Consider the following 12,259-nt stretch of genomic DNA (forward strand, 5'->3'; position numbering starts at 1 on the left):
GAGCGGGACTAGAACCCACAGGTTCCTGGAGCTGTGTGACTGTGACACTACCTGCTGCACCACCGCGCCGCCCCTAAATATAGTGTTGGTTTTATAAAACACAATTTGAGCTCTATTTATTGTATTTCAGGGAAATCTAACAACATTATTGACTTCACTCTGTGAAGAAGCCCCACTACCCTTTTAAAAAACTCTGTTCACACTCATACTTAAAAAATCCTTTTCCTGAATTCCCTTTAAGGCATTTCATAAATAGAAATTGATAACAACTATGTGTCATGACAATACAATGCTCATTAAATCACAGAAACATATGACCTCCTGTGATATAGTCCTTTTAGAGGCTAGAGAATGATTTGCAACACAGCACCAACATACCACATCACAAGCATAGCATGACAAAAGAATGTATTTCTGCAGAACAAAGGCTCTAGAAAGGGCAGAGTGAGGTTAGCACGCCTGTATAAACATGCTACAGTTCACAAAGCCTAGTGACGGAAAGTGGCTTAGAATGTGAAGATGTTTGAAATAACAAGTCCTGGCCCTGATATTAAGATACTGTGAGTAGGGCTGGGCCCATAGTGTATCTTTCGCAATAATATCATCATCATTTTTAAAACTATAAAACAAACAGTTATAATAGAGCATACATTCTTTACGTGAGTCATCGACACACCGTGAAATACTGCGGAAAAAAGGGGACTTGTGGAGGTGGTTTGGTTACAAAATATCAGATGTAAAATAAACAATGGTGTTATGTTAGAAATTAAAGAAGCCTTCAATATTATTATTCATTTATTCATTATCTATAACCCTTATCCAGTTCAGGGTCACGGTGGGTCCAGAGCCTACCTGGAATCATTGGACGCAAGGCGGGAATACACCCTGGAGGGGGCGCCAGTCCTTCACAGGGCAACACACACACACACTCACACATTCACTCACACTCATACCTATGGACACTTTTGAGTCGCCAATCCACCTACCAACGTGTGTTTTTGGATTGTGGGAGGAAACCGAAGCACCCGGAGGAAACCCACGCAGACACAGGGAGAACACACCACACTCCTCACAGACAGTCACCCGGAGGAAACCCACGCAGACACAGGGAGAACACACCACACTCCTCACAGACAGTCACCCGGAGGAAACCCATGCAGACACAGGGAGAACACACCACACTCCTCACAGAGAGTCACCCAGAGGAAACCCACGCAGACACAGGGAGAACACACCACACTCCTCACAGACAGTCACCCGGAGGAAACCCACACAGACACAGGGAGAACACACCACACTCCTCACAGACAGTCACCCGGAGGAAACCTACGCAGACACAGGGAGAACACACCACACTCCTCACAGACAGTCACCCGGAGGAAACCCACGCAGACACAGAGAGAACACACCACACTCCTCACAGACAGTCACCCGGAGGAAACCCACACAGACACAGGGAGAACACACCACACTCCTCACAGACAGTCACCCGGAGGAAACCTACGCAGACACAGGGAGAACACACCACACTCCTCACAGACAGTCACCCGGAGGAAACCCACGCAGACAGTCTGTCCTTTAAATTAATAAAAGTAGTTCTCAGTATTTTGATATTATTTCAGGGCCATATCACCCACCCCTAATTGAGAGTTTGGTCACTGGTGATGCCTTCCCCTCCCATTTCTGGAAGATCAAGGGGGCACGACTAGCCTCAGACTTTATTAGCAGATAGATTTGGACAGTGACTGTCTAACAGCTTCCCCTCCAAGTGTGTGAGGCTCCAGTAATGTTCAGTCTGAAAAGATGCAGTGGTTAGCTTCCCATTTCTCAGAAAAGGCATGTGCTACCCTTCACCTCTCCAGTGTGATTTTGGGCAATTTGTGGGAGACATTGACAGTCACTAAATGCCACAAAAAAAGAAATAATTGTTCAGAAAAGCACAGAACAGACTTGTACTTGACCCTGCCGTGAACAGGCCCCAGTGGCGACGAGGGCAAGCTGTTAGCGCTGAGTCTCCAGGGAGTTCCAAACACATGTTGCTGGTGCGCATAGTAAGCAGCTTAGCGGCTGAACCTGACCCCAGCCACTGGGCCACATTCACAACCTGTGCTCTCTCTCCACAGCCACAGATATATTATCACTCTCTTTCTCCTGACTGTCGGGGGGGGGGGGGTGCGGTTTAGGAGGGGGTTTAAATGTCTGCCCGCAAGAGTGTGCGCCAAAGAGAGAGCGAGAACAAGCAAAACGATACCTGCTTGGTTTGTAGAAGAATGGAGTTGTCGAGTGGCCAGCTGAGAGGGAGAAAGCCGTTCTCTAGGCGATGACAAGCTAAAGACACGCTCCTCCACTGACCTCTGCACCTGAAAGCAGCACAGGAGACAAATGGGTTTACTTCAGTAGCCTGACACACAACTAAAAATAATGCATAGAATATGCACTATAATCCATTTGTAAACAATTTAGCTAATTTACGGTGCTTGCAGGCTACAGCTGAGCACATACCAACTTGAATACGGTCCAAAGCAAAGCATGGATCTCTGGAGCTGCTGCATATATGCTTAGGTGACATGCTCAATGCCAAGAATAGCCTCGAGGGATATAAACCCCTGCTAGCGTTGAGCTAGAATTCTCAGTAGTGATGAAGCACTAATCAGCACCACGGCTAAAGCACAAAGCTTTCAAAGAGCTGATGTGATGCTGTTGCTAAAGCGCGTGGGCAGAAATAAATCCCTATTAATGCCCTTGATTACAGAAGAAATATGGGAGGGATGGGTGTCCTCGAAGTTCATTGTATCATTTTATCTCAACACAGCGGTCTTTGTCCCTCCTCGTTGTTCAAGATAGAGTCATGATGTGTCTCTCACACGGCGCCAACAGCGTCCTAGTTCATCTGATAACAGAGTGCTGGGGAAAACCGCCTTATCTGATTATATTAATTAAAAATATGAGAGCGGATTTCCTTTCTGGCGGCGGAGTGGACTTCCAAGAGCCTTTTTTTTCCTGTTATTTTTTTAAAATGTATTTAACGTGCATGGAGAAACGCTCTCATTATATGAACACATGCTCAGAGACGAGACCCTCCCACCAGGGTCTGTGTGCATCAAATGTACACCATGCTACAAAAAGGGAAAAAGAATGTGAATTACTATTTCAGACACATTCTGAGTAAAATCAGAAAACCACCTGTTAATTAAACCTGGTGGGGCTTTGGGTATCTCTGAGTGTGTGGTGGGTTTTACAAAGCAGCATTAAAAACAGGTTCGGGCCCGTAACAGTAGCTTCAGTGCTAAAAATCATTCTCCAAAAAAAGATTCCAGAGATTATAAAAGACGTCTCTGCCCTGGAAGCAGGCCCCTGTCACTCAACACAATCTAGTGGAGTTCTGTGATGACCCAGGCTCATCTGCAGGATGAGATGCCAGATATTCAGAGAAGCTCCTGTTCCCGGTGGATCTGAGGAAATCTCCCGCCACGTCTCTCCAATGTATGTAAACAGTAAGTGAAGATAACACATTCTTCTGTGAACATGAGGGTGGAAGCACACTGCACAAACGATGGTCTTTGACTTATCCTCATCAGTCATTGGTTTGGGCTTGTGACCTGATGGCTGTGGTGATGATAAAGCTCGCAGAATCAGATTAAGGAACAACTTTGCATGTTTTGGTGGCTGCAGCTGGAAGCATTTTTTTTGCTGATTGTGTTGGATGATAGTAGCACCTGCACTTTCAAGGACCTCCTGATTTGTGTCTCTCCTAAACCGGTACAGTACTGCGCATAGATTTATGGGTAACAAACACATATCATTGCTGTCAGAACAAAACATACTTAAAAACAAGGGAAAACCCACACAGACACAGGGAGAACACACCACACTCCTCACAGATAGTCACCCGGAGGAAACCCACGCAGACACAGGGAGAACACACCACACTCCTCACAGACAGTCACCCGGAGGAAACCCACGCAGACACTGGGAGAACACACCACACTCCTCACAGACAGTCACCCGGAGGAAACCCATGCAGACACAGGGAGAACACACCACACTCCTCACAGACAGTCACCCGGAGGAAACCCATGCAGACACAGGGAGAACACACCACACTCCTCACAGACATTCACCCATTTCAAAAGTGCCAAAAGATACTTAAAAACAAGGGAAAACATTATTATCACATATAAGTTCATCTAATTCCATGTAGTTTTGGACTTGTGTCATGAACATTTAGCACAGAATAAACAGCAGGTGTTTTCAAATTATGTAACATATAAAAAAAATGGAGATACAAGCTTTTGTTCTGACAGGAACAATATACATTCATACTGCAATTTCTGTACGGGGCAGCATGTGGCGCTGCAGGTAGAGTCACCGCCACACTGCTCTAGGGTCTTAGGGTCCTGGGTTTGCTCCTTGACTCTGGTCATTGTCTGTGCAAAATTTGACGTGTTCTCTCAGTGCCTGTGTGGGTATCTTCCAGATACTATGGTTTCCTTCTTTAATCCAAAAACAAATGTTGGTAGTTGGAATTGTCTGGTTGTGTTCCTGCTTTGCGTACGAAGTTGAGAGTGGGCTTTGGATCTACTCCATGATGAAGTTGTTACAGAAGATAAATCAATGTATTAATGAATATATGTACTCTACTTCTTATATTTTCTCATGTGTAGCGTGTACTCAGCTGCCAGATCAATTGTAAACTTCACTGATGAAATATCGCGTTAAGATTAAAGTGTTTCACCTTATTTTACAGTTTTTTAAATTTGGAAATCTATGTATTACAAGCTCCAAAGGACTGGGGAATTATTTTGAGTGCCAGTTATTTGTGTGAGATACAAATCCACCCAGTGCTATGCACTATTTTGAATAAAAATAGTGCAAAAGTCGAAATCCAAACAGGTACTTTGCAGTAAGTACAAGAACATTCTCTAAATTTTTTAAATTTCACAGTTCTTAAATCTTAAGAAAGTAACCAACTTCTAAGAATGAACTTTACAGATTTTACAGTGAAAATTACAGGAAAAAAATAATCTTTACAAAATAAATTGAAACTTTTGAAAGTTATCAGTTTATCAAATTATGGAACGATGTATTTAGCCCTAATTTTCTGTTAATTATGTTTTCTGCCTTTTTTTTCTTGAAGCGAATAAATGCACAAATTGACTGTATCAGTTTTTGGCCTGAAAATTAATTACATTTAAGGTGGTCTCTGACTTTTGCCTGTACTTACCACCTTGTTACTCCAGACAATTATCCAATTACTTACTTATTTACTACATCCTTTAATCAGCTTAATAGCTGGAGCCTGTATTCAGTGTAATTTCTTCGGACCGTCTCGCACTTCACCATCACGGTGCCCAAAATAATCACACACTCGCACTTTGGAGCCGTACCCAGTTAATATTTAGGACTTACGAAGCCTGTTAAAGAAAGCCACGCTGAATAATGGATAACAGATAAAAAATAGGCAGGAATTGATGGAATAATTGATAGTTGTGGTAAGAAAATAAAGCACTTTTAATATTAATGTACTCTTTGTTTACACACCACAGGGTTGTGAGGTCTGAGAACGAAAAGGTTGTTTTGGTAGAAAAGGATCTGTGAAGGACAAAGAATAAAATCTCATTACAGACTCCGACAAACCGAGCGTTGACAGAGAAGGATCCGGCGCCTGTGCAGTGGAGAAGCACTGAAGAGTCATCGCACGGCCATAAGAGACAAACACTTATCCCACGTAAAGAATGCAGGAAAAATGTCTCTCTAATGAAACCGATGTGTCAAAGTCCTATGTCACGATGCAGCAGTTCCTTTGTTCTTTGTATTGGACAATATCAGGAAACACATCCAGAATTCTGTGACTGAGTAGAGATTTTTTTAAACTATTGTTTGTCCTTCAAGACAGGTCAGTGTGGCTAAAACAAAGAGAGCTATTTGACACATTACTCAGGACACCACTTCGGCTTCGGCTCTCGCAATAAATTACAGAATAATGTCGTTGGGTGAAAAACTAGCTTTTGATAAATTTTGTACTTTTTTTTTTTTAGCATATTTTATCTTTATATTTTGTCATAAAATTATATAAAACATACATACAATATATACACTTTACAATGCATTTTTTAAACTAAAGATCAGAAGCTGCACAAGTCACATTTGTAAACAGTTTGGTTTGGGCAGTAAGAGCAGTCTGGGAAGGTGGGGGGGTGGGGTGTGTGCGGGGGACGGGGGGTGGTGGTCATATGTTTGAAAGCTCCATTAGCTTTCTGTCCATGGCCTGCATGTCAGTCTTCATTTTTAAAGGGATCTCCACTTCTAACCGTTTCTTTTTATGCCTTTTCTGCCTCTTACAGCAGATGTATGCCGTCAGTGACAGCACTATAAAAAATAGTCCCAGGCAAGTGGTGCTGAGGGCGATAAGTACTGGCTGGCAGGGGAAAAGCTCTGCGTACTCCGGACCCCTGGCCAGTCTGTTTGGTGGTCTGACCTCCTCAATTCCAATCTCTGCTTCCCTGGTCAAAAGGCTCTGGATATAACTCTCGTTGCTGATGGTCTCGTTGACAAAGAGGTTGACCAGGACTGTGGAATGGAGTGGCTCAGGCTGCCCGTGGTCGCTGACTTTGACAAGCAGGCTGTAGAGGCCTCTGTTGCTCAAGGCTTTCCTGAGAGTGATGTTTCCCGTGTCCGGGTCGATGTCGAATGAGCCCGGCTCGCCACCTCTCCTCTTGATGATGCTGTAAGCGATGACGGCGTTCATGCCGGTGTCTCGGTCCACGGCGTACACTTCTGTGATGGACGTTCCTGGAAGAGTATTGGGAAGAACCAGCATGTAGGACTGGTTGGACTGGGGAAACAACACGATGGGAGGGTTGTCGTTGACGTCCAGCAGCAGGATGGTAACCATGGTGACACAAGACAGCGCGGGTTTGCCTCCGTCTATGGCCTCGATCCAGAGATAGTATGTTCCTTGTTGCTCCCTGTCGAGGGGCGTCTTAGCCCTCAAAGCCCCTCTCCCTGTGTCGATCACAAAGATGTCACTGCCGTTCAGGATGGACAGCGCCACCCAGCCGTTCTCCCCGGCATCTGCATCCGTGACTGACAGCACTCCAATCTCTCCAAAGCCTGGAAAGTTCTCCGGGATGAAGAAGGTGAAGTCTTTGTTGATGAAGCGTGGGCTGTTGTCGTTGCGGTCCAGTACGGTGACCACCACAGTGGCAATGGACTCTTTCCTTGGAGTGCCACAGTCAACGGCACGCACCATAAACCGATAGGTCTCCTTCTCTTCACGATCCAGAGATGTGGTCACTGTCAAAACACCAGTCACCCGATCCAAATGAAAGATGCTGGGAGCATCGGTCCCAAGCAGATAAAGCACCTCGCCCCGGCTGTCGCTGTCCTCGTCGGTCGCCTGGAGTTTAGCGAGGAACGTGTCTGGAGCATTGTTCTCCTCAACCTTGATGTCAATAAGCGACTGCCTAAAGACAGGCGCATTGTCATTAACATCCAACACCTGCACTTTCACCAGGGTCTTTACAACCGAGCCATGCGTGTTCCTGACCGTCACGGTCAGTTCATAATCCTTCTGCTGCTCGTAATCCAACAGATCAGTGGTTTCTAGCAGATACTCATTTTTTAAGTGCTTATAGGGCAAAAGCCTAAAGGGTCCAGGCCCTTCCAGAAGGCACGTGACCCCTTGCCTAGGGTCCACATTCTTTATAGTGAAAAACGCAATTGGGGTGTACGATGGCTCCGATTCGCTCAGAGAAACCACGCCATCTTTCTCTGGAGCGATGTAGCGTGGCACGATGGCCGGCGGGCCCGAAACCACTTTAACGACGTGGACCGTGACTGTAGCAACATCGGGGATGCAGGCCGGCCCATTGGCCAGCACGACAAGCTTGTAGAACTTTCCAGTGTCTGTGTCGATTTTTCCAGCCAGCTTGATGACCCCTGTGAGTTTGTCCAAATGAAACAGGCTCCTGGTTTCTCGGGTGACCCGCTCGCTGAAAGCGTAAGTGATTTGGGCATTGGCGCCCTGATCTGGGTCAAAGGCGTGGAGGCGTGCCAGCTGCGAGCCCTTTGTTGCATTTCCGAAAAGTGTCACGTTCACCTGAGTCTCTGTGAACTTGGGACAGTTGTCATTGATGTCTGTGATGATTATTCGAAGGGTAGCAGTACCCAGAAGAGGAGGGGAGCCTCCATCCTCCGCAATGATATCAGTTAAATATTCCGCCTGCGTCTCCCTGTCGAGGGACTCTGTAACAATGAGGAAAGGCGTCAGCTCGCCCCCCTCGTTCTCCTCCACGTCCAGAGTGAAAACTCCATAGTCATTCACAAGCCAATAGGTCTGTACCCCATGGATGCCTATATCTGGGTCTACGGCAGATTGCTCTACTGCAAACCGGGCATTCACCGGTGCGTTTTCCGGCACGGACACTCTAATCTCGTCCACCGGGAAATGTGGCCTGTTGTCATTGACGTCTTCAATGATGATTTTGATCTTAACTAGCTGGAAGTACTGCTGGGGCAGAATGATCACATCCAGAAAGATAGCGCAGCCCTGGCCCTCGTGGGATTCTGAACACAGAGCCTCTCTGTCAATCTCCAGGGCAGATGTGTACAGCTCCCCAGTGGTATTATTCAAGTTCACATACTGAGAGTTGATCTGCTTTAATTCCAGATTGAACAAACGAGGAGGATCAACCGAGAAATCCAACTTTAAGTCTCCACCGATAGCCCCTATGAGAGTCCCTTTGGGTAAGCCTTCCTTTATCTTGTAGACGAGATGGCTGAAATTTGAAAAGCACGAGAGAGGGCTGGTGTAAAGCAGGAGAATGCACAACGCCTAAAACAAACAGCGGAAAAAAAAGCATGGTTTAAAAATGGTATGTATTTGAACATATTGTGGAGAATATAAAGAAATGAAAGGTGCTCTATATCAATTAAAAACACATGGATATAATATATATATAATACATAATCATAGAAAAATACAGAGTTATTTAATGATATTATAAACAATCATAATAAAATAATGATATTAATAATAATAATAATAATAAATAACCAGAGCCACATATTACACACAGGTTTTTGTTTATGTTTAATTTACAGTTATTTACAATGATATACTTAACGTTTTTATACAATAGAACAGGAAGCAAGGCATGTGGCTTACAGCAGCCACCTGTAATCACTCACACGGCTGAATAAAAGATATTCAGCGCCCAAATAAACCTGTAACATTGGAAAACAAGTTTGTTTATTTGAGGAACCTGCTAGAACACGTCAGGAAGCCTATGGTCGCTGTGCTCAACAATTCTCAGCTTAAGTCTTGGTCAACTGAACTCTCAGTGTCTCTTCGGGGTCGTGTTTTAAACTGCTTTACAGCGCGGCTGTGGTTAAAGGAGGCGGGTTTCAGGCAGAGAGACTCACCCAGAAGTTGGCTGAGGCCGGCTGTGTGGGGGACATGTTGTCCGCGCGCTGTCCGGGGCTGGAGGAGCGGACGCGGTTGGTTAGTGCGGCGGACGCATCCTGCGCTGCTGCGGCTGTGCTCCGTCGCGTGCTTGCTGCTTCATCTGCGCCTGGCGCTCCGCTCGCAGCGCGCAGACACGCCCACCACATGCAAATCACACCCGTGGATCAGCCAATCAGCACCAGAGACCAAAAAAAAAACGGGCGGAGTATAAAGAGAGATTTACATATTTAACACAGTCGTATCTATGTCTGAATCTGAATAGTGACATGACCTCGTGAGTTGACCGTTGGAGGTCGGATTTAAAAACAGTCCGTGATATAGTCAGTAGTTTGTGGCTAAAGTAGTTGCTGTTTTTGTGGCTTAACTTTTTAATTTATGGTCATTTTATAAAATTGTGGGAAATGAGTTAAAAAATTCATTAAAAAAAACGAGAGAATTGAAAGTCGTTATTGATGTTTTTCATTTATTTTCATGGGCACATTACATCAGAATTTTTAAATTTTTTTTAAATTAATTAATTTATTTTGACATTCCACTTTTAATAATTTCTTATAAACCAGATTTTTTGAACATATGTAAATGGCTTAATGCTGAGTCTATCCAGAAGGCTACGATATGTTTATATATAAAACCTGAAAAAAACTGATATTACAGACGTGTTTAAACATGATAAAAATCATGATAAACATGCTTTTATTTTCATTGTGGGATGTGGCAGTGAGCAGAAACACACAAACTAGTGAACTAGGGGCAGTGAGCACGAAAACTCTTGGAGTGGTGGGCAGCCATCCCAAGTGCCTGGGGAGCAGTCTTAGGTTAGGTCTCTTTCTCAAGAGCACATCAGCGGTGGATGTTGAGGAAGAAGAAAACACTGTTCTATAACGCACCCACAATTCCCTGTCAGTCATGTGAATCAAACTGGCTACTTTCTGGGCCCAATCCGGAAATATAAGGGAAATATAAAAGCATTTTAAACACAGGCAAAAGTCCTTTACCCTAACCCAAGTTTTCTTCAGATAAAGACTGTAAATACAACGTTTACACCTGAAGAAATCTAGGATGTATAGCCATCCACAAACATTTGGCCAGATTATGTTTATGCAGAGTGCACAAAAAATTATTTAATTTTTTTTTTTATAAAACATTATACACACATGGCGCAGCAGGTAGTGTCTCAGTCACACAGCTCCAGGGACCTGGAGGTTGTGGGTTCGAGTCTTCGGGTGACTGTCTGTGAGGAGTTTGGTGTGTTCTCCCTGTGTCTGCGTGGGTTTCCTCCGGGTGACTGTCTGTGAGGAGTGTGGTGTGTTCTCCCTGTGTCTGCGTGGGTTTCCTCTGGGTGACTGTCTGTGAGGAGTGTGGTGTGTTCTCCCTGTGTCTGCGTGGGTTTCCTCCGGGTGACTGTCTGAGAGGAGTGTGGTGTGTTCTCCCTGTGTCTGTGTGGGTTTCCTCCGGGTGACTGTCTGTGAGGAGTGTGGTGTGTTCTCTCTGTGTTCATGTGGGTTTCCTCCGGGTGACTGTCTGTGAGGAGTGTGGTGTGTTCTCCCTGTGTATGCGTGGGTTTCCTCCGGGTGACTGTCTGTGAGGAGTGTGGTGTGTTCTCCCTGTGTCTGCGTGGGTTTCCTCCGGGTGACTGTCTGAGAGGAGTGTGGTGTGTTCTCCCTGTGTCTGCGTGGGTTTCCTCCCACAGTCTAAAAACACATGATGGTAGGTGGATTGGCGACTCAAAAAGTGTCCGTAGATGTGTGTGAGTGAATGTGTGAGTGTGTGTGTTGCCCTGTGAAGGACTGGCGCCCCCTCCAGGGTGTATTCCCACCTTGCGCCCAATGATTCCAGGTAGGCTCTGGACACACCGTGACCCTGAACTGGATAAGGGTTACAGATAATGAATGAACAAATGATACACTCAATTTTCTTGCTAATGTGGATAATAGGAATTGGTGTCATGATGGCTACATTGCCATTTTATATATGAGGCACCCAGAGGAAAACAATGCATAAACAGGGAGAACTCAACAAACCTCCTGCAGACAGTGACCTGAGGCCAAATAGAAGCCAGGACTCGGAGACTCTCCAACTGTTCTGCAGCAACACTATTAGCACAACTGTGTGCCAAAATATTGACCAATGTGAAAAATTAATTCAGGTTTTTTTAGGAGGTGGGTGGGGAATTGTCACCCAATTTCCTGTTTAGATTTAGCCATTTCCACTTCCACAACTACTTTCCCTAACTCCTACAGTCACATGATGCTACCAAGTTTGTCGGGTGAATGCTATGCCACAGGCTTCCTCTGAATGAAGAGAACTAACACATCACTTTTCAAAATTATGCCAATGTGCTGCATCTAGACAGTTCCATCTTGCTTAGAGAACCCTCTCTGCCATTTCTGTTAACTCAGAGATGTCTGCAAAGCTGAGTACCACGCTGAGAGAAGGAGAAGAGGGAAGGCCACTCACTGCTATCCACCCAAAGATGCCATTAATGCTCTTCAGGACTCCCAGATACAGATGGCTATAGCATCACCAGGGATCTCCTGATAGTAGGATCAAAGGTCCTAAAACTGGCCCACCCAGGAACCTCAGAGGTAAGTTTACATTGGGCATGATTTTACTTTATAACACCCCGCATGTACCTCTCCGCCGCCAAAAATAGGACCTTATCACAAAGCTATTGTAAATCAAGGTGTTCCAAGGCATCAGGCGGCGCTTGTAGCCATTAGTGTAATTGCCAGAAGCATTAAACACTTCAGACATCTGGTTCCTGTCAACACCGCGGCGCACAGCTCTGGC

General features: G+C 45.1%; 1 protein-coding gene across 1 annotated transcript; it reads right to left on the reverse strand.

Annotated features, from left to right (window-relative positions):
- Positions 1-5,495: 5,495 nt before the first annotated feature.
- On the reverse strand, positions 5,496-9,557 carry LOC136671624 (protocadherin-20). The gene is made up of 2 exons (XM_066647379.1): positions 9,427-9,557; positions 5,496-8,836 (listed from the first exon to the last, which is right to left on the reverse strand). Exons 1-2 carry the CDS (start codon positions 9,460-9,462, stop codon positions 6,230-6,232), a joined length of 2,643 nt encoding a protein of 880 aa, XP_066503476.1. The 5' UTR covers positions 9,463-9,557; the 3' UTR covers positions 5,496-6,229.
- Between the last annotated feature and the right edge of the window lie 2,702 nt (positions 9,558-12,259).

Source organism: Hoplias malabaricus, chromosome 16 (genome assembly GCF_029633855.1).
Source record: "Hoplias malabaricus isolate fHopMal1 chromosome 16, fHopMal1.hap1, whole genome shotgun sequence".
In the NCBI taxonomy this organism is placed as follows: domain Eukaryota; kingdom Metazoa; phylum Chordata; class Actinopteri; order Characiformes; family Erythrinidae; genus Hoplias; species Hoplias malabaricus.